At 44.4% G+C, this 16,228-nt stretch overlaps 1 protein-coding gene across 1 annotated transcript in view; it reads left to right on the top strand.

Annotated features, from left to right (window-relative positions):
- The window catches only part of LOC115185012 (protocadherin-16), a gene marked incomplete at its 5' end in the record, with an annotated part of 66,772 nt that overhangs the window by 30,334 nt on the left and 20,210 nt on the right, over positions 1-16,228 (top strand). The window contains 4 exon segments of the mRNA XM_029745614.1: positions 788-1,044; positions 4,430-4,636; positions 6,947-7,343; positions 14,339-14,452. Coding sequence (XP_029601474.1) covers positions 788-1,044; positions 4,430-4,636; positions 6,947-7,343; positions 14,339-14,452 — 975 coding nt within the window.

Here is a 16,228-nt window from a genome sequence, read left to right as displayed (position 1 = left end):
CTGGTAAGACCTGGAGACATAGAGGACAGGATCACTGGTAAGACCTGGAGACATAGAGGACAGGATCACTGGTAAGACCTGGAGACATAGAGGACAGGATCACTGGTAAGACCTGGAGACATAGAGGACAGGATCACTGGTAAGACCTGGAGACATAGAGGACAGGATCACTGGTAAGACCTGGAGACATAGAGGACAGGATCACTGGTAAGACCTGGAGACATAGAGGACAGGATCACTGGTAAGACCTGGAGACATAGAGGACAGGATCACTGGTAAGACCTGGAGACATAGAGGACAGGATCATTAGTAAGACCTGGAGACATAGAGGACAGGATCACTGGTAAGACCTGGAGACATAGAGGACAGGATCACTGGTAAGACCTGGAGACATAGAGGACAGGATCACTGGTAAGACCTGGAGACATAGAGGACAGGATCACTGGTAAGACCTGGAGACATAGAGGACAGGATCACTGGTAAGACCTGGAGATATAGAGGACAGGATCACTGGTAATATATATATAGGAGGGCTCTAGAGGTGGACGCCAGACCGTCTCTCTAGAGGTGGACGCCAGACCGTCTCTCTAGAGGTGGACGCCAGACCGTCTCTCTAGAGGTGGACGCCAGACCGTCTCTCATGAGCGACTGGATGATGATGAATTGATCTGATTCAGATCTGATGTTCATGGAAATCGAAAACTTCACTATCTGATCTGAAATGAAATCTAGTCCATGTTAACTGGTGCCACCATGACAGCTGTCTCTCTGCTTCTCCCTCCTGTAGCTGGAGACCCGGACGGAGACTTCCAACTCCATGTGAATTCAGGGGCCCTGTCCACGTCTCGTCCCCTGGATCGGGAGCTACGGGCAGGGTACAACCTGGAGGTGGTGGCCCTGGACCATGGTTCTCCTGCTCTGAGCAGCACAGCCACAGTGGAGGTGACGGTGCTGGATGTAAATGATAACAGTCCAGCCTTCAGCAGCAGCAGCTACACCGTAGACGTCTCGGAGGACGCTGCCCAGGGAACTCCAGTCTTAGAGGTAAGATAGGATCATTTATGTTCACATATGATGAAATACAATATGATTGCAACTCCACCTTTGTGTTTAGGTAAGATGCGGGTTACAACTAAGTTAAGATGCGGGTTACAACTAAGTTAAGATGCGGGTTACAACTAAGTTAAGATGTGGGTTACAACTAAGTTAAGATGCGGGTTACAACTAAGTTAAGATGTGGGTTACAACTAAGTTAAGATGCGGGTTACAACTAAGTTAAGATGTGGGTTACAACTAAGTTAAGATGCAGGTTACAACTAAGTTAAGATGCGGGTTACAACTAAGTTAAGATGCAACTTAATCCAAAACAATGCGACAGTGGCAGCTACACCATCAACAGTCTCACTTCAGTATTCAACATTTGAATGTGTGGTGAGGAGTTGTCATAATACCCATAAAACCTAGCGGTCAAACTAGGGAAATGGTTCTAATAGTTTTTCCTCCATTAGTTTTTCCCATAGGGGATTTTAGAAACAGTTAAAATAAGGGCTGTGTTTTGTGTCGGCCTACCCTGTCATGACGTTTTGATAACCATGTAAATCTCTTTAGGACAAGGTGACTTTTATCAATGCATTCGCCTGTATTTATCCCCCCAAAATTAAAAACTAATTAGCCTCTAATGTGTCTATCATAAAGAACTCAAAATACCATGATGATCTGGACGAGACTGACGAATCGAGGCAAAGGGAAGAATCTCTGGATTAACTATCTAATGTTGGCTAAATGTAGTAATTATTAAATTGGAAACATTTCTTTAAATTGACAGTTCTGTGAACTGTCTTGTGCAAGTTCTTTGTATACCATTTTTTTTTAAATATTTGAGTTAACCAATGATATTAGGCCACACTTGGCCATGATTACAAACACCTGTGTGTCTTCTGACACTATATAAATGACTCATCTCTCAGTGTTTGTGATGATACCCTGATGAAGACAGCTTCGCTGTCGAAACGTTGGTTATTACATTGTTGCATCTGAGCTCTTAGAGTGCGGCTTTCCTTTATTTTCTAGTTTTCTACTCCGCTAGCCAGCACCTCGCCTTTATAGGTGTGCGTTTCTTTTTTCTAAACCATACCCAGGTCACCATATTGGGCTGCAGTTACCCATACCCAGGTCACCATATTGGGCTGCAGTTACCCATACCCAGGTCACCATATTGGGCTGCAGTTACCCATACCCAGGTCACCATATTGGGGCTGCAGTTACCCATACCCAGGTCACCATATTGGGCTGCAGTTACCCATACCCAGGTCACCATATTGGGCTGCAGTTACCCATACCCAGGTCACCATATTGGGCTGCAGTTACCCATACCCAGGTCACCATATTGGGCTGCAGTTACCCATACCCAGGTCACCATATTGGGCTGCAGTTACCCATACCCAGGTCACCATATTGGGCCTGCAGTTACCCATACCCAGGTCACCATATTGGGCTGCAGTTACCCATACCCAGGTCACCATATTGGGCTTGCAGTTACCCCATACCCAGGTCACCATATTGGGCTGCAGTTACCCATACCAGGTCACCATATTGGGCTGCAGTTACCCATACTAAGGTCACCATATTGGGCTGCAGTTACCCATACTAAGGTCACCATATTGGGCTGCAGTTACCCATACCCAGGTCACCATATTGGGCTGCAGTTACCCATACCCAGGTCACCATATTGGGCTGCAGTTACCCATACCCAGGTCACCATATTGGGCTGCAGTTACCCATACTAAGGTCACCATATTGGGCTGCAGTTACCCATACCCAGGTCACCATATTGGGCTGCAGTTACCCATACCCAGGTCACCATATTGGGCTGCAGTTACCCATACCCAGGTCACCATATTGGGCTGCAGTTACCCATACCCAGGTCACCATATTGGGCTGCAGTTACCCATACTAAGGTCACCATATTGGGCTGCAGTTACCCATACTAAGGTCGCCATATTGGGCTGCAGTTACCCATACCCAGGTCACCATATTGGGCTGCAGTTACCCATACCCCGGTCACCATATTGGGCTGCAGTTACCCATACTAAGGTCACCATATTGGGCTGCAGTTACCCATACTAAGGTCACCATATTGGGCTGCAGTTACCCATACTAAGGTCACCATATTGGGCTGCAGTTACCCATACTAAGGTCGCCATATTGGGCTGCAGTTACCCATTATTGTACTAGATGGTAAGCAGTGCTTGCATTACGTGGGGAATGGTTTTGAAATCGCATATTCACAATGTCTAATACCGCAGTGGATTTGGTGTGACCTGGCTAACACTATAGATGTCTCAAGTGGATGCCCAGGGAACTCTCTGTTGGAGGTTTGATTTAAGGAGAAGTTAGGATTTGCCCGTTCCAGAGAGTCTTTCCCTACTAAGCAACCCAGAGTGAATATACTGTAGGTGAATTACCAACATACTGATCACAAGTCCAGGAATGGCTGGAGAATTGTAACATTTACCTGGAGCTAACGCTGCAAATAGCACTGCTGGGTGATTTGAAAAGTCATAGTCAATCGATCAATAATATAATAATACTTTTAGCAAAACATTTTTATCTTTAATTTAAAATCTGTAGAAACTATAAGAATAAAAAGATTCAGTACTTTTGTGAAACATTACAACACAATAGAAAAATATATGGCAAATAGAAATCCAAAATGGATGGTGTTAAGAGATAGATGGTGGGAGTTGAATGCAGCTGAAGGGTGGGACTAAAAACAACAAGATAACAAATGTAAAACATCCTGGGTCTGTAAAATACATATATGTTCAGAACTTCTGTGAAAAAGCACAGTTACACATATATATAGAAATCAAACTGGATGAAATAGATGAAGGACTAAAAACAAACTAAATATAACTATTGTAAAATAGATTGTCTGTAAAATGTATATAGTATTCATAAACAGGAAGTAAAAGCATAAGTGTTATTGTTTATTAGTTTACTCCAATTGGGGGAGGGGTGGCAGGGTTTTCTGGGAATAATAAAGGAAGATATATTTTTTAAAGGTGTACACACACACACACACACACACACACACACACACACACACACACACACACACACACACAGACACACAGACACACACACAGACACACACACACACACACACACACACACACACACAGACACACACAGACACACACACACACACACACACACACACACACACACACACACACACACACACACACACACATATATATATATATATATATATATATATATATATATATATATACATTTACAAAAAATATATATGGGGGATTGGAAATGATGCAGACAATTACAGTGATGGAAGCTACAACCTATCTACAATATTAAAGCTAGGTCATAATAGGTCCATAACTTTCACAAAAAAAAACGAATACAGGTGACGGCCACAGACGCAGACGAGGGGGAGAACGGGAAGGTTCTGTATTTCCTGAGTCATGAGGCGAGGGGCGCTTTCACCGTGGACGAAAACACCGGGCGTATTACAACGGCATCGCCGGTGGACCGAGAGAAGAGGGCGTCGTACAGCTTCCATGTGTTCGCTGTGGATCTGTCACCTGCAGAGCCCAGAAACACCTCAGCTCAGGTAACAGTGCCAGAGGACAACACATCATTGATTTGTCAATAAATACTTCATGTGAAGGACAATATGTTTTTTATATTGGCATACTACCTTCCTCAGAGGATAACTTTACCATCACATCTCCTCCAACCTTTTCTCCTCCCTCTCTCCCAACCCTCTCTCTCCCAACCCTCTCTCTCCCAACCCTCTCTCCCAACCCTCTCTCTCCCAACCCTCTCTCCCAACCCTCTCCTCCCTCTCTCCCAACCCGCTCCTCCCTCTCTCCCAACCCTCTCTCCTCCCTCTCTCCCAACCCTCTCTCCTCCCTCTCTCCCAACCCTCTCTCCTCCTCTCTCTCCCAACCCTCTCTCCTCCTCTCTCTCCCAACCCTCTCCTCTCTCTCTCCTCTCTATCCCAACCCTCTCCTCTCTCCTCCCTCTTTCTCCCAACCCTCTCCTCTCTCCCTCCTCTCTCTCCCAACCCTCTCTCCTCCCCCTCTCTCCCAACCCTCTCTCTCCAACCCTCTCTCCCACCTCTCTCCCAACCCTCTCTCTCCCAACCCTCTCTCTCCCAACCCTCTCTCTCCCAACCCTCTCTCCCAACCCTCTCTCCCAACCCTCTCTCCCAACCCTCTCTCCCAACCCTCTCTCTCCCAACCCTCTCTCCCAACCCTCTCTCTCCTAACCCTCTCTCCTCCCTCTCTCCCAACCCTCTCCTCCCTCTCTCCCAACCCTCTCTCCTCCCTCTCTCCCAACCCTCTCTCCTCCTCTCTCTCCCAACCCTCTCCTCTCTCTCTCCTCTCTATCCCAACCCTCTCCTCTCTCCTCCCTCTTTCTCCCAACCCTCTCCTCTCTCCCTCCTCTCTCTCCCAACCCTCTCTCCTCCCCCTCTCTCCCAACCCTCTCTCTCCCAACCCTCTCTCCCAACCCTCTCTCCCAACCCTCTCTCTCCCAACCCTCTCTCTCCCAACCCTCTCTCCCAACCCTCTCTCCCAACCCTCTCTCCCAACCCTCTCTCCTCCCAACCCTCTCTCCCAACCCTCTCTCTCCTAACCCTCTCTCCTCCCTCTCTCCCAACCCTCTCCTCCCTCTCTCCCCAACCCTCTCTCCTCCCTCTCTCCCAACCCTCTCCTCCCTCTCTCCCAACCCTCTCTCCTCCCTCTCTCCCAACCCTCTCTCCTCCTCTCTCTCCCAACCCTCTCCTCTCTCTCTCCTCTCTATCCCAACCCTCTCCTCTCTCCTCCCTCTTTCTCCCAACCCTCTCCTCTCTCCCTCCTCTCTCTCCCAACCCTCTCTCCTCCCCCTCTCTCCCAACCCTCTCTCTCCCAACCCTCTCTCCCAACCCTCTCTCCTCCCCCTCTCTCTCCCAACCCTCTCTCTCCCAACCCTCTCTCTCCCAACCCTCTCTCCCAACCCTCTCTCCCAACCCTCTCTCTCCCAACCCTCTCTCTCCTCCTCTCTCTCCCAACCCTCTCCTCTCTCTCTCTTCTCTATCCCAACCCTCTCCTCTCTCCTCCCTCTTTCTCCCAACCCTCTCCTCTCTCCTCCCTCTTTCTCCCAACCCTCTCCTCTCTCCCCTCCTCTCTCTCCCACCCTCTCTCCTCCCCCTCTCTCCCAACCCTCTCTCTCCCCCCCCTCTCTCCCAACCCTCTCTCCCAACCCTCTCTCTCCCAACCCTCTCTCTCCCAACCCCTCTCCCAACCCTCTCTCCCAACCCTCTCTCCCAACCCTCTCTCTCCCAACCCTCTCTCTCCCTCTCTCCCAACCCTCTCTCTCCTAACCCTCTCTCCTCCCTCTCTCCCCTCTCTCCCAACCCTCTCCTCCCTCTCTCCCCAACCCTCTCCTCCCTCTCTCCCAACCCTCTCTCCTCCTCCTCTCTTCCCCAACCCTCTCCTCTCTCTCTCCTCTCTATCCCAACCCTCTCCTCTCTCCCTCCCTCTTTCTCCCAACCCTCTCCTCTCTCCCTCCTCTCTCTCCCAACCCTCTCACCTCCCCCTCTCTCCCAACCCTCTCTCTCCCAACCCTCTCTCCCAACCCTCTCTCTCCCAACCCTCTCTCTCCCAACCCTCTCTCTCCCAACCCTCTCTCCCAACCCTCTCTCCCAACCCTCTCTCTCCCAACCCTCTCTCTCCTCCTCTCTCTCCCAACCCTCTCCTCTCTCTCTCCTCTCTATCCCAACCCTCTCCTCTCTCCTCCCTCTTTCTCCCAACCCTCTCCTCTCTCTCTCCTCTCTCTCCCAACCCTCTCTCCTCCCTCTCTCCCAACCCTCTCCTCTCTCCTCCCTCTTTCTCCCAACCCAAACCCCCTTTTTATTCTCCGCTTCTTCGTAACCCAGGTAACCGTGACGATCCTGGACATAAACGACAACGCTCCATTCTTCATCCAAGACCCCCTCGTCGTCGAGGTCTCGGCCAGCCAATCACATCGGGTCCTGGCCACCATGCGGGCCGAGGACAAGGACTTTGGCGCCAACGGCTCTGTGTTCTACCGTTTCGCCGGTCCGGTGAGGGGTTTCAGCATCAACTCCCTAACGGGGGAGATCCAGGGGACGGAGGGGATAGACAGGCTGAATCAGGCCCAGAGGACCCTCATGGTGGAGGCTATGGACCAGGGAACCCCGGCCCAGTCCAGCCTGGGGGTGGTGGTGGTCTATGTGAAGGAACAGGTGTATACAGGCATCAGGTTCTCAAGGAACGCCAGAGATGTCAGCATACAGGAGAATGCCGCCAAAGGTTTGTTGATAGGCCATCTATAGATGCTCATCTCACTATCAAGAGACTAGAATGTCGGTAACACATCATCTATTGGAGCTGTTGCCTGTTACTCAGAATTCTGTTGATGTTCTGTTGGATTCTGTTGACGTTCCATTGGATTCTGTTGACGTTCTATTGGATTCTGCTGACGTTCTGTTGAAATTCTGTTAGATTCTGTTGACGTTCTGTTGGATTCTGTTGACGTTCTGTTGGATTCTGTTGACATTCCATTGGATTCTGTTGACGTTCTTTTGGATTCTGTTGATTAGCTATTGGGTTCTGTTTACGTTCTATTGGGTTCTGTTGACATTCTATTGGGTTCTGTTGATAGGGGATTCCACACCAGCGGGAGTGTAAAATGTTTTTTGTGTCTGATTTTTCTGGACATTCTCACATAGAAACTGAATTGGGTGAAAGGATGTTTGAAATGCCTTTTACATTTCTATCACAAACCATTTTGTAGAAAATCATGATGAAAGTTGCCATTTCAGTCCCTTTATAATGGAGGGCTCTGATTGGCAATCATAATGGAGGGCTCTGATTGGTTAATGACCTATCACGTAAATGTCTCTCAATAGAATGGGTCACATTATTAAATGTACCAGAGAGAACCACTCTGGAATGTTGACGTGTTTGAAGATTATATAGTTACAAACAATATAAAAACAAAAATTGTTAAAAAGTTAAAACAGGTAGTGTTTAGATTTTCTATGTTAAATAAATAAATGTGAAAAATGTGGATTTCATCATTTAGACATACTCCATATTGGAGCAACACTATAAGGACTTTAACGACACCAAGATGCTGTCTGGATCATGTCTGGTTCACAGATCAAAGGGTCTTACAGAAGGCATGTGTTGGTCTGAAACGGGACTGAAAGCGCCACTTTCATCATGATCTTCAACAACAAAAAAATGTTTGTTATACAAATGTAAAAAACATGTTAAAAATCCTTCTTCCCCAATGAAGTTTCTTTGCGAGAACTGCCAGAACAATATGAGTTTCCCCAAAATATTTTCCACTCTCGTTGAATCGTCCAATATCGGGTTCTGTTGACTTTCTATTGGGTTCTGTTGACGTTCTATTGGGTTCTGTTGACGTTCTATTGGTTTCATTTGACATTCAATCGGGTTCTGTTGACGATCTATCAGGTTCTGTTGACGATCTATCGGGTTCTGTTGACAATCAATCGGATTCTGTTGACGATCTATCGGGTTCTGTTGACGTTCTATTGGGTTCTGTTGACGTTATATCGGGTTCTGTTGACATTCTATCGGGTTCTGTTGACGATCAATCGGATTCTGTTGACGATCTATCGGGTTCTGTTGACGTTCTATCGGGTTCTGTTGACGATCTATCGGGTTCTGTTGACGATCTATCGGGTTCTGTTGACGTTCTATCGGGTTCTGTTGACGTTCTATCGGGTTCTGTTGACGTTCTATCGGGTTCTGTTGACGATCTATTGTTTCTGTTATTATTATGTGGGTTCGGTTAAAGAAGAATAATTTTTGGGGTGTGGGGGGGGTTACTAAGCTGACATATGGAATTGTTTTAAGATGGTCATACCAAGGATCAGTTAGCGATTTGATTTAACATTTTAGGAACCCTTTAGGTATCCCACATTTATAAAAAAAAAATATTTGATGAAATATTGAATTTGGCCTTTACTACTAAAGCCCCTAGAAACATATTGAAACATTCATCAATGGCAAAAAAGGCAGTCACAAAATAAATCATGAGGAATAAGGTTTTGAAGTGTCTGTTTTATATCTAGGAGATATAAGAAAGCTTTTTACACATATTTACACAACATGACCTTCATACTTCCAATCATTTGTATGGGTTACCTTGTATGGGTTACCTTGTATGGGTTACCTTCAGTCCCGTGACACTTGTGGGGGTCGTAGGCGGATGCCGTGTATTGACACGCAGCCCTGGCAAATGACAGATTTTGATGGGGATTTATTGTTACTTGGATTGACTCACAATAGACTTTCAAGTATTAATGTTATGTTAGTTTCTGTTGATGTGACATTGGGTTCTGTTGATGTGACATTGGGTTCTGTTGATGTGATATTGGGTTCTGTTGATGTGACATTGGGTTCTGTTGATGTGACATTGGGTTCTGTTGATGTGATATTGGGTTCTGTTGATGTGATATTGGGTTCTGTTGATGTGACATTGGGTTCTGTTGATGTGACATTGGGTTCTGTTGATGTGATATTGGGTTCTGTTGATGTGACATTGGGTTCTGTTGATGTGACATTGGGTTCTGTTGATGTGACATTGGGTTCTGTTGATGTGACATTGGGTTCTGTTGATGTGATATTGGGTTCTGTTGATGTGACATTGGGTTCTGTTGATGTGATATTGGGTTCTGTTGATGTGATATTGGGTTCTGTTGATGTGACATTGGGTTCTGTTGATGTGATATTGGGTTCTGTTGATGTGATATTGGGTTCTGTTGATGTGACATTGGGTTCTGTTGATGTGACATTGGGTTCTGTTGATGTGACATTGGGTTCTGTTGATGTGATATTGGGTTCTGTTGATGTGATATTGGGTTCTGTTGATGTGACATTGGGTTCTGTTGATGTGACATTGGGTTCTGTTGACGTGACATTGGGTTCTGTTGACGTGACATTGGGTTCTGTTGATGTGACATTGGGTTCTGTTGACGTGACATTGGGTTCTGTTGACGTGACATTGGGTTCTGTTGACGTGACATTGGGTTCTGTTGACGTGACATTGGGTTCTGTTGACGTGACATTGGGTTCTGTTGATGCAGTGGTCACCAACCTTTTCTGAGTCAAGAGAACTTTTGCAGTCAAAAAGCAAGCTGAGATCTAACGCTCAGATTTTATTTTAAACATGACTTTAAAAAAGTAACATCCTAATAAAAACGGTTCTGTAGAAATGAGATTTGTGCAGTAGGTCTAATACATTATCACAGCATAATGGCTATATGCCTGGTCTAATACATTATCACAGCATATTGACTATATGCCTGGTCTAATACATTATCACAGCATAATGGCTATATGCCTGGTCTAATACATTATCACAGCATATTGACTATATGCCTGGCCTGATACATTATCACAGCATATTGGCTATATGCCTGGCCTGATACATTATCACAGCATATTGGCTATATGCCTGGCCTGATACATTATCACAACATATTGGCTATATGCCTGGCCTGATACATTATCACAGCATATTGGCTATATGCCTGGCCTGATACATTATCACAGCATATTGGCTATATGCCTGGCCTGATACATTATCACAGCATATTGACTATATGCCTGGCCTGATACATTATCACAACATAATGGCTATATGCCTGGTCTAATACATTATCACAACATAATGGCTATATGCCTGGCCTGATGCATTATCACAGCATATTGGCTATATGCCTGGCCTGATACATTATCACAGCATATTGCCTATATGCCTGGCCTGATACATTATCACAGCATATTGGCTATATGCCTGGCCTGATACATTATCACAGCATATTGACTATATGCCTGGCCTGATACATTATCACAGCATATTGGCTATATGCCTGGTCTAATACATTATCACAGCATATTGACTATATGCCTGGTCTAATACATTATCTCAACATAATGGCTATATGCCTGGCCTGATACATTATCACAGCATATGGGCTATATGCCTGGCCTGATACATTATCACAACATAATGGCTATATGCCTGGCCTGATACATTATCACAACATATTGGCTATATGCCTGGCCTGATACATTATCACAACATAATGGCTATATGCCTGGCCTGATACATTATCACAGCATAATGGCTATATGCCTGGCCTGATACATTATCACAGCATAATGGCTATATGCCTGGCATGATACATTATCACAGCATAATGGCTATATGCCTGGCCTGATACATTATCATAGCATAATGGCTATATGCCTGGCCTGATACATTATCAACGCATAATGGCTATATGCCTGGCCTGATACATTATCACAGCATAATGGCTATATGCCTGGCCTGATACATTATCACAGCATAATGGCTATATGCCTGGCCTGATACATTATCACAGCATATTGACTATATGCCTGGCCTGATACATTATCACAGCATATTGGCTATATGCCTGGCCTGGTGCATTATCACAGCATATTGACTATATGCCTGGTCTGATACATTATCACAGCATATGGGCTATATGCCTGGCCTGATACATTATCACAGCATATTGATTATATGCCTGGCCTGATACATTATCACAGCATATTGACTATATGCCTGGCCTGATACATTATCACAGCATATTGACTATATGCCTGGCCTGATACATTATCACAACATATTGGCTATATGCCTGGCCTGATACATTATCACAGCATATTGACTATATGCCTGGCCTGATACATTATCACAGCATATTGGTTATATGCCTGGCCTGATACATTATCACAGCATATTGACTATATGCCTGGTCTGATACATTATCACAGCATATTGGCTATATGCCTGGCCTGATACATTATCACAGCATATTGACTATATGCCTGGCCTGAAGCATTATCACAGCATATTGACTATATGCCTGGCCTGGTGCATTATCACAGCATATTGGCTATATGCCCGGCCTGATACATTATCACAACATATTGACTATATGCCTGGCCTGATACATTATCACAGCATATTGATTATATGCCTGGCCTGATGCATTATCACAGCATATTGACTATATGCCTGGCCTGATGCATTATCACAGCATATTGACTATATGCCTGGCCTGATACATTATCACAGCATATTGACTATATTCCTGGCCTGATGCATTATCACAGCATAATGGCTATATGCCTGGCCTGATACATTATCACAGCATATTGACTATATGCCCGGCCTGGTGCATTATCACAGCATATTGGCTATATGCCTGGCCTGATACATTATCACAGCATATTGACTATATGCTTGGCCGGATACATTATCACAGCATATTGACTATATGCCTGGCCTGATGCATTATCACAGCATATTGGCTATATGCCTGGCCTGATACATTATCACAGCATATTGACTATATGCCTGGCCTGATACATTATCACAGCATATTGACTATATGCCTATCCTGATACATTATCACAGCATATTGACTATATGCCTGGCCTGATGCATTATCACAGCATATTGACTATATGCCTGGCCTGATACATTATCACAGCATATTGACTATATGCCTGGCCTGATACATTATCACAGCATATTGACTATATGCCTGGCCTGATACATTATCACAGCATATTGACTATATGCCTGGCCTGATACATTATCACAGCATATTGACTATATGCCTGGCCTGATGCATTATCACAGCATATTCCATTTCAAAACTGGAGCTTTGATAACGAACTAGATCAGTTGGTGTAGCACCTGCGAGTCACTTACAAGCATAAATGTTTATAATTTTACTGGACTGATGGTCATGGTGCTTTCAAGACAACTGGGAACTCAGGGGAAAAAAACGAGGTCAAATCATGACGTCAGGAAGTTGGAGCTCTAGAAAGATGCTTGAGTTTCTGACTTGGATGATCATTCGAAACGATTTTCCCCACGTCGGAACTTGTTTTTTCCCCCCAGAATTCCTAGTTGTTTTGAACACGGCATTAGTCTGAGTGGAGGGAAGGAGAGAGCAGCAGAGAGTCTGTTTCTCACGGTACCTGCCTTCTCTCTCCTTCCTTTCCTCTGGTGAGACTGACCAGAGAGAGGGGACACAGTCTTCCACCTGATGGAGAAACTCAAGTCACACCGCATCTACCTCAGGCACAAATTCATGTTGTTCCTATGGCCAGAGAAAGTGAAATATTCCTCAATATTAAAATAGACATAACGAGATGCTAATAATAATTCTGAATTTAAAAGCCACTCGCACATCTGAGCTATCTTTTTTGCAGGTGCTTGGAAAAAGCTCTGACGAAGGCCGTGAGGCCGGTACGTAAAGCTCTGACGAAGGTCGTGAGGCCGATACGTAAAGCTCTGACGAGGGCCGTGAGGCCGATACGTAAAGCTCTGATGAAGGCCGTGAGGACAATACGTAAAGCTCTGACGAAGGCCGTGAGGCCGATACGTAAAGCTCTGACGAAGGCCGTGAGGCCGATACGTAAAGCTCTGATGAAGGCCGTGAGGCCGATACGTAAAGCTCTGACGAAGGCCGCGAGGCCGATACGTAAAGCTCTGACGAAGGCCGTGAGGCCGATACGTAAAGCTCTGACGAAGGCCGCGAGGCCGATACGTAAAGCTCATTAAAGATACTATTAAGAGCAGTGTGCGGATTCCTTCTTCTTTTTCCAATAGTAATAATAACAAAACCGCAGGGCTATCGATACACTCGGCTACTCATTCACTGCAGCTGCAGCGCGAATGGAAGTAGAGAGAAGCATGTTTTATGTTTTGTAATAGTGTTGAATAAAAACATTATTGAATAAAACTTAGATTTGAACTCATAAAAACATTAGTTCTTTGCTGTATTCTTTGATAGTCTCTCTCTCTCTCATGGTTATGAAATCTCACGTAGTCTAGTATCAAAGTTTCCTGTGACTGGGGCCGTGGAATCTCTCGGTAGGCATATGAGCTATCTGATTGGTCAGCCCAGTAGTCACACCTGATTGAGCCACAGATCTTCCGGTCCGCCAGGTTGGCCGAGTTCAGACAAATGAAATGGTTAAAAATGGGAAATGCTTTGCCTACCCAGTGTCCTTCATGCCTTTTATCATTGGCTTTTCTACAGAAATGTTTGGTGATCGACTAGGAATGCCTTGAAGATCGACCAGTCGGTTACGATTGATCAGTTGGTGACTGTGTTAATGTTATGTTGGGTTCTTTTCATTGTTTATTGGATTCTTGTTGAAATGCATAACATTCCTGCCTGGTTAATGTTGTACTCTGTACGTCTGTCTCTCTACAGGTACGGCTGTAGCTCAGGATCAGGCCCAGTACCCTGATGGAACAAGGAGAGGGATTAGCTATAGCCTCTTCTCTGGAAACAGATTACAGGCCTTCAGCATCGGCACTAGCACAGGTACCTTAGAGATCACAGGGGGTTGGGGGGGGGGGGGGGGGGCACCTTAATTGGGGAGGACGGGCATTTAGTAATGGCTGGAGCGTAATAGTTGGAAATATATCAACAGTATCAAACACATGGTTTCCATGTGTTTAATGCCATTCCGTTTGCTCCGTCCCAGACATTACTTTGAGCCGTCTTCCCCTCAGCAGCTTCCAATGGTAGAGATACTTCACAGATACTACAGCACTCACAGTGTTAATATTACTATACTACAGCACTCACAGAGTTAATATTACTATACTACAGCACTCACAAAGTTAATATTACTATACTACAGCACTCACTGAGTTAATATTACTATACTACAGCACTCACAGAGTTAATTTTACTATACTACATCACTCACAGAGTTAATATTACTATACTACAGCACTCACAGAGTTAATATTACTATACTACAGCACTCACAGAGTTAATATTACTATACTACAGAACTCACAGAGTTAATATTACTATACTACATCACTCACAGAGTTAATATTACTATACTACAGCACTCACAGAGTTAATATTACTATACTACAGCACTCACAGAGTTAATATTACTATACTACAGCACTCACAGAGTTAATATTACTATACTACAGCACTCACAGAGTTAATATTACTATACTACAGAACTCACAGAGTTAATATTACTACACTACAGCACTCACAGAGTTAATATTACTATACTACAGCACTCACAGAGTTAATATTACTATACTACAGCACTCACAGAGTTAATATTACTATACTATTGCACTCAGAGTTAATATTACTATACTACAGCACTCACAGAGTTAATATTACTATACTACAGCACTCACAGAGTTAATATTACTATACTACAGCACTCACAGAGTTAATATTACTATACTATTGCACTCAGAGCTAATATTACTATACTACAGCACTCACAGTGTTAATATTACTATACTACAGCACTCACAGAGTTAATTTTACTACACTAATGCACTCACAGAGTTAATATTACTATACTACAGCACTCACAGAGTTAATATTACTATACTACAGCACTCACAGAGTTAATATTACTATACTATTGCACTCAGTGTTAATATTACTATACTACAGCACTCACAGTGTTAATATTGCTATACTACAGCACTCACAGAGTTAATATTACTACACTACATCACTCAGAGTTAATATTACTATACTACAGATCTCACAGAGTTAATATTACTATACTACAGCACTCACAGAGTTAATATTACTATACTACAGCACTCACAGAGTTAATATTACTATACTACAGCACTCACAGAGTTAATATTACTATACTATTGCACTCAGAGTTAATATTACTATACTACAGCACTCACAGTGTTAATATTACTATACTACAGCACTCACAGAGTTAATATTACTACACTAATGCACTCACAGAGTTAATATCACTATACTACAGCACTCACAGAGTTAATATTACTATACTACAGCACTCACAGAGTTAATATTACTACACTACATCACTCAGAGTTAATATTACTATACTACAACACACATCGGGTTAACAACACAGTGTAGAGGAATCCGACTCTTCTCTGTAACCAGACAGTGAATGCAGTAGGGACATGTACTACATGACCAAAGTATGTGGACACCTGCTCATCGAACATCTCATTCCAAAATCATGGACATTAATATGGAGCTGGTCCCCCCCTTTGCTGCTATAACAGCCTCCACTCTTCTGGGAAGGCTTTCCACTAGATGTTGGAACATTGC

Source organism: Salmo trutta, unplaced genomic scaffold (genome assembly GCF_901001165.1).
Source record: "Salmo trutta unplaced genomic scaffold, fSalTru1.1, whole genome shotgun sequence".
In the NCBI taxonomy this organism is placed as follows: Eukaryota; Metazoa; Chordata; class Actinopteri; order Salmoniformes; family Salmonidae; genus Salmo; species Salmo trutta.
This window is presented reverse-complemented; position numbering and strand designations above follow the sequence as displayed.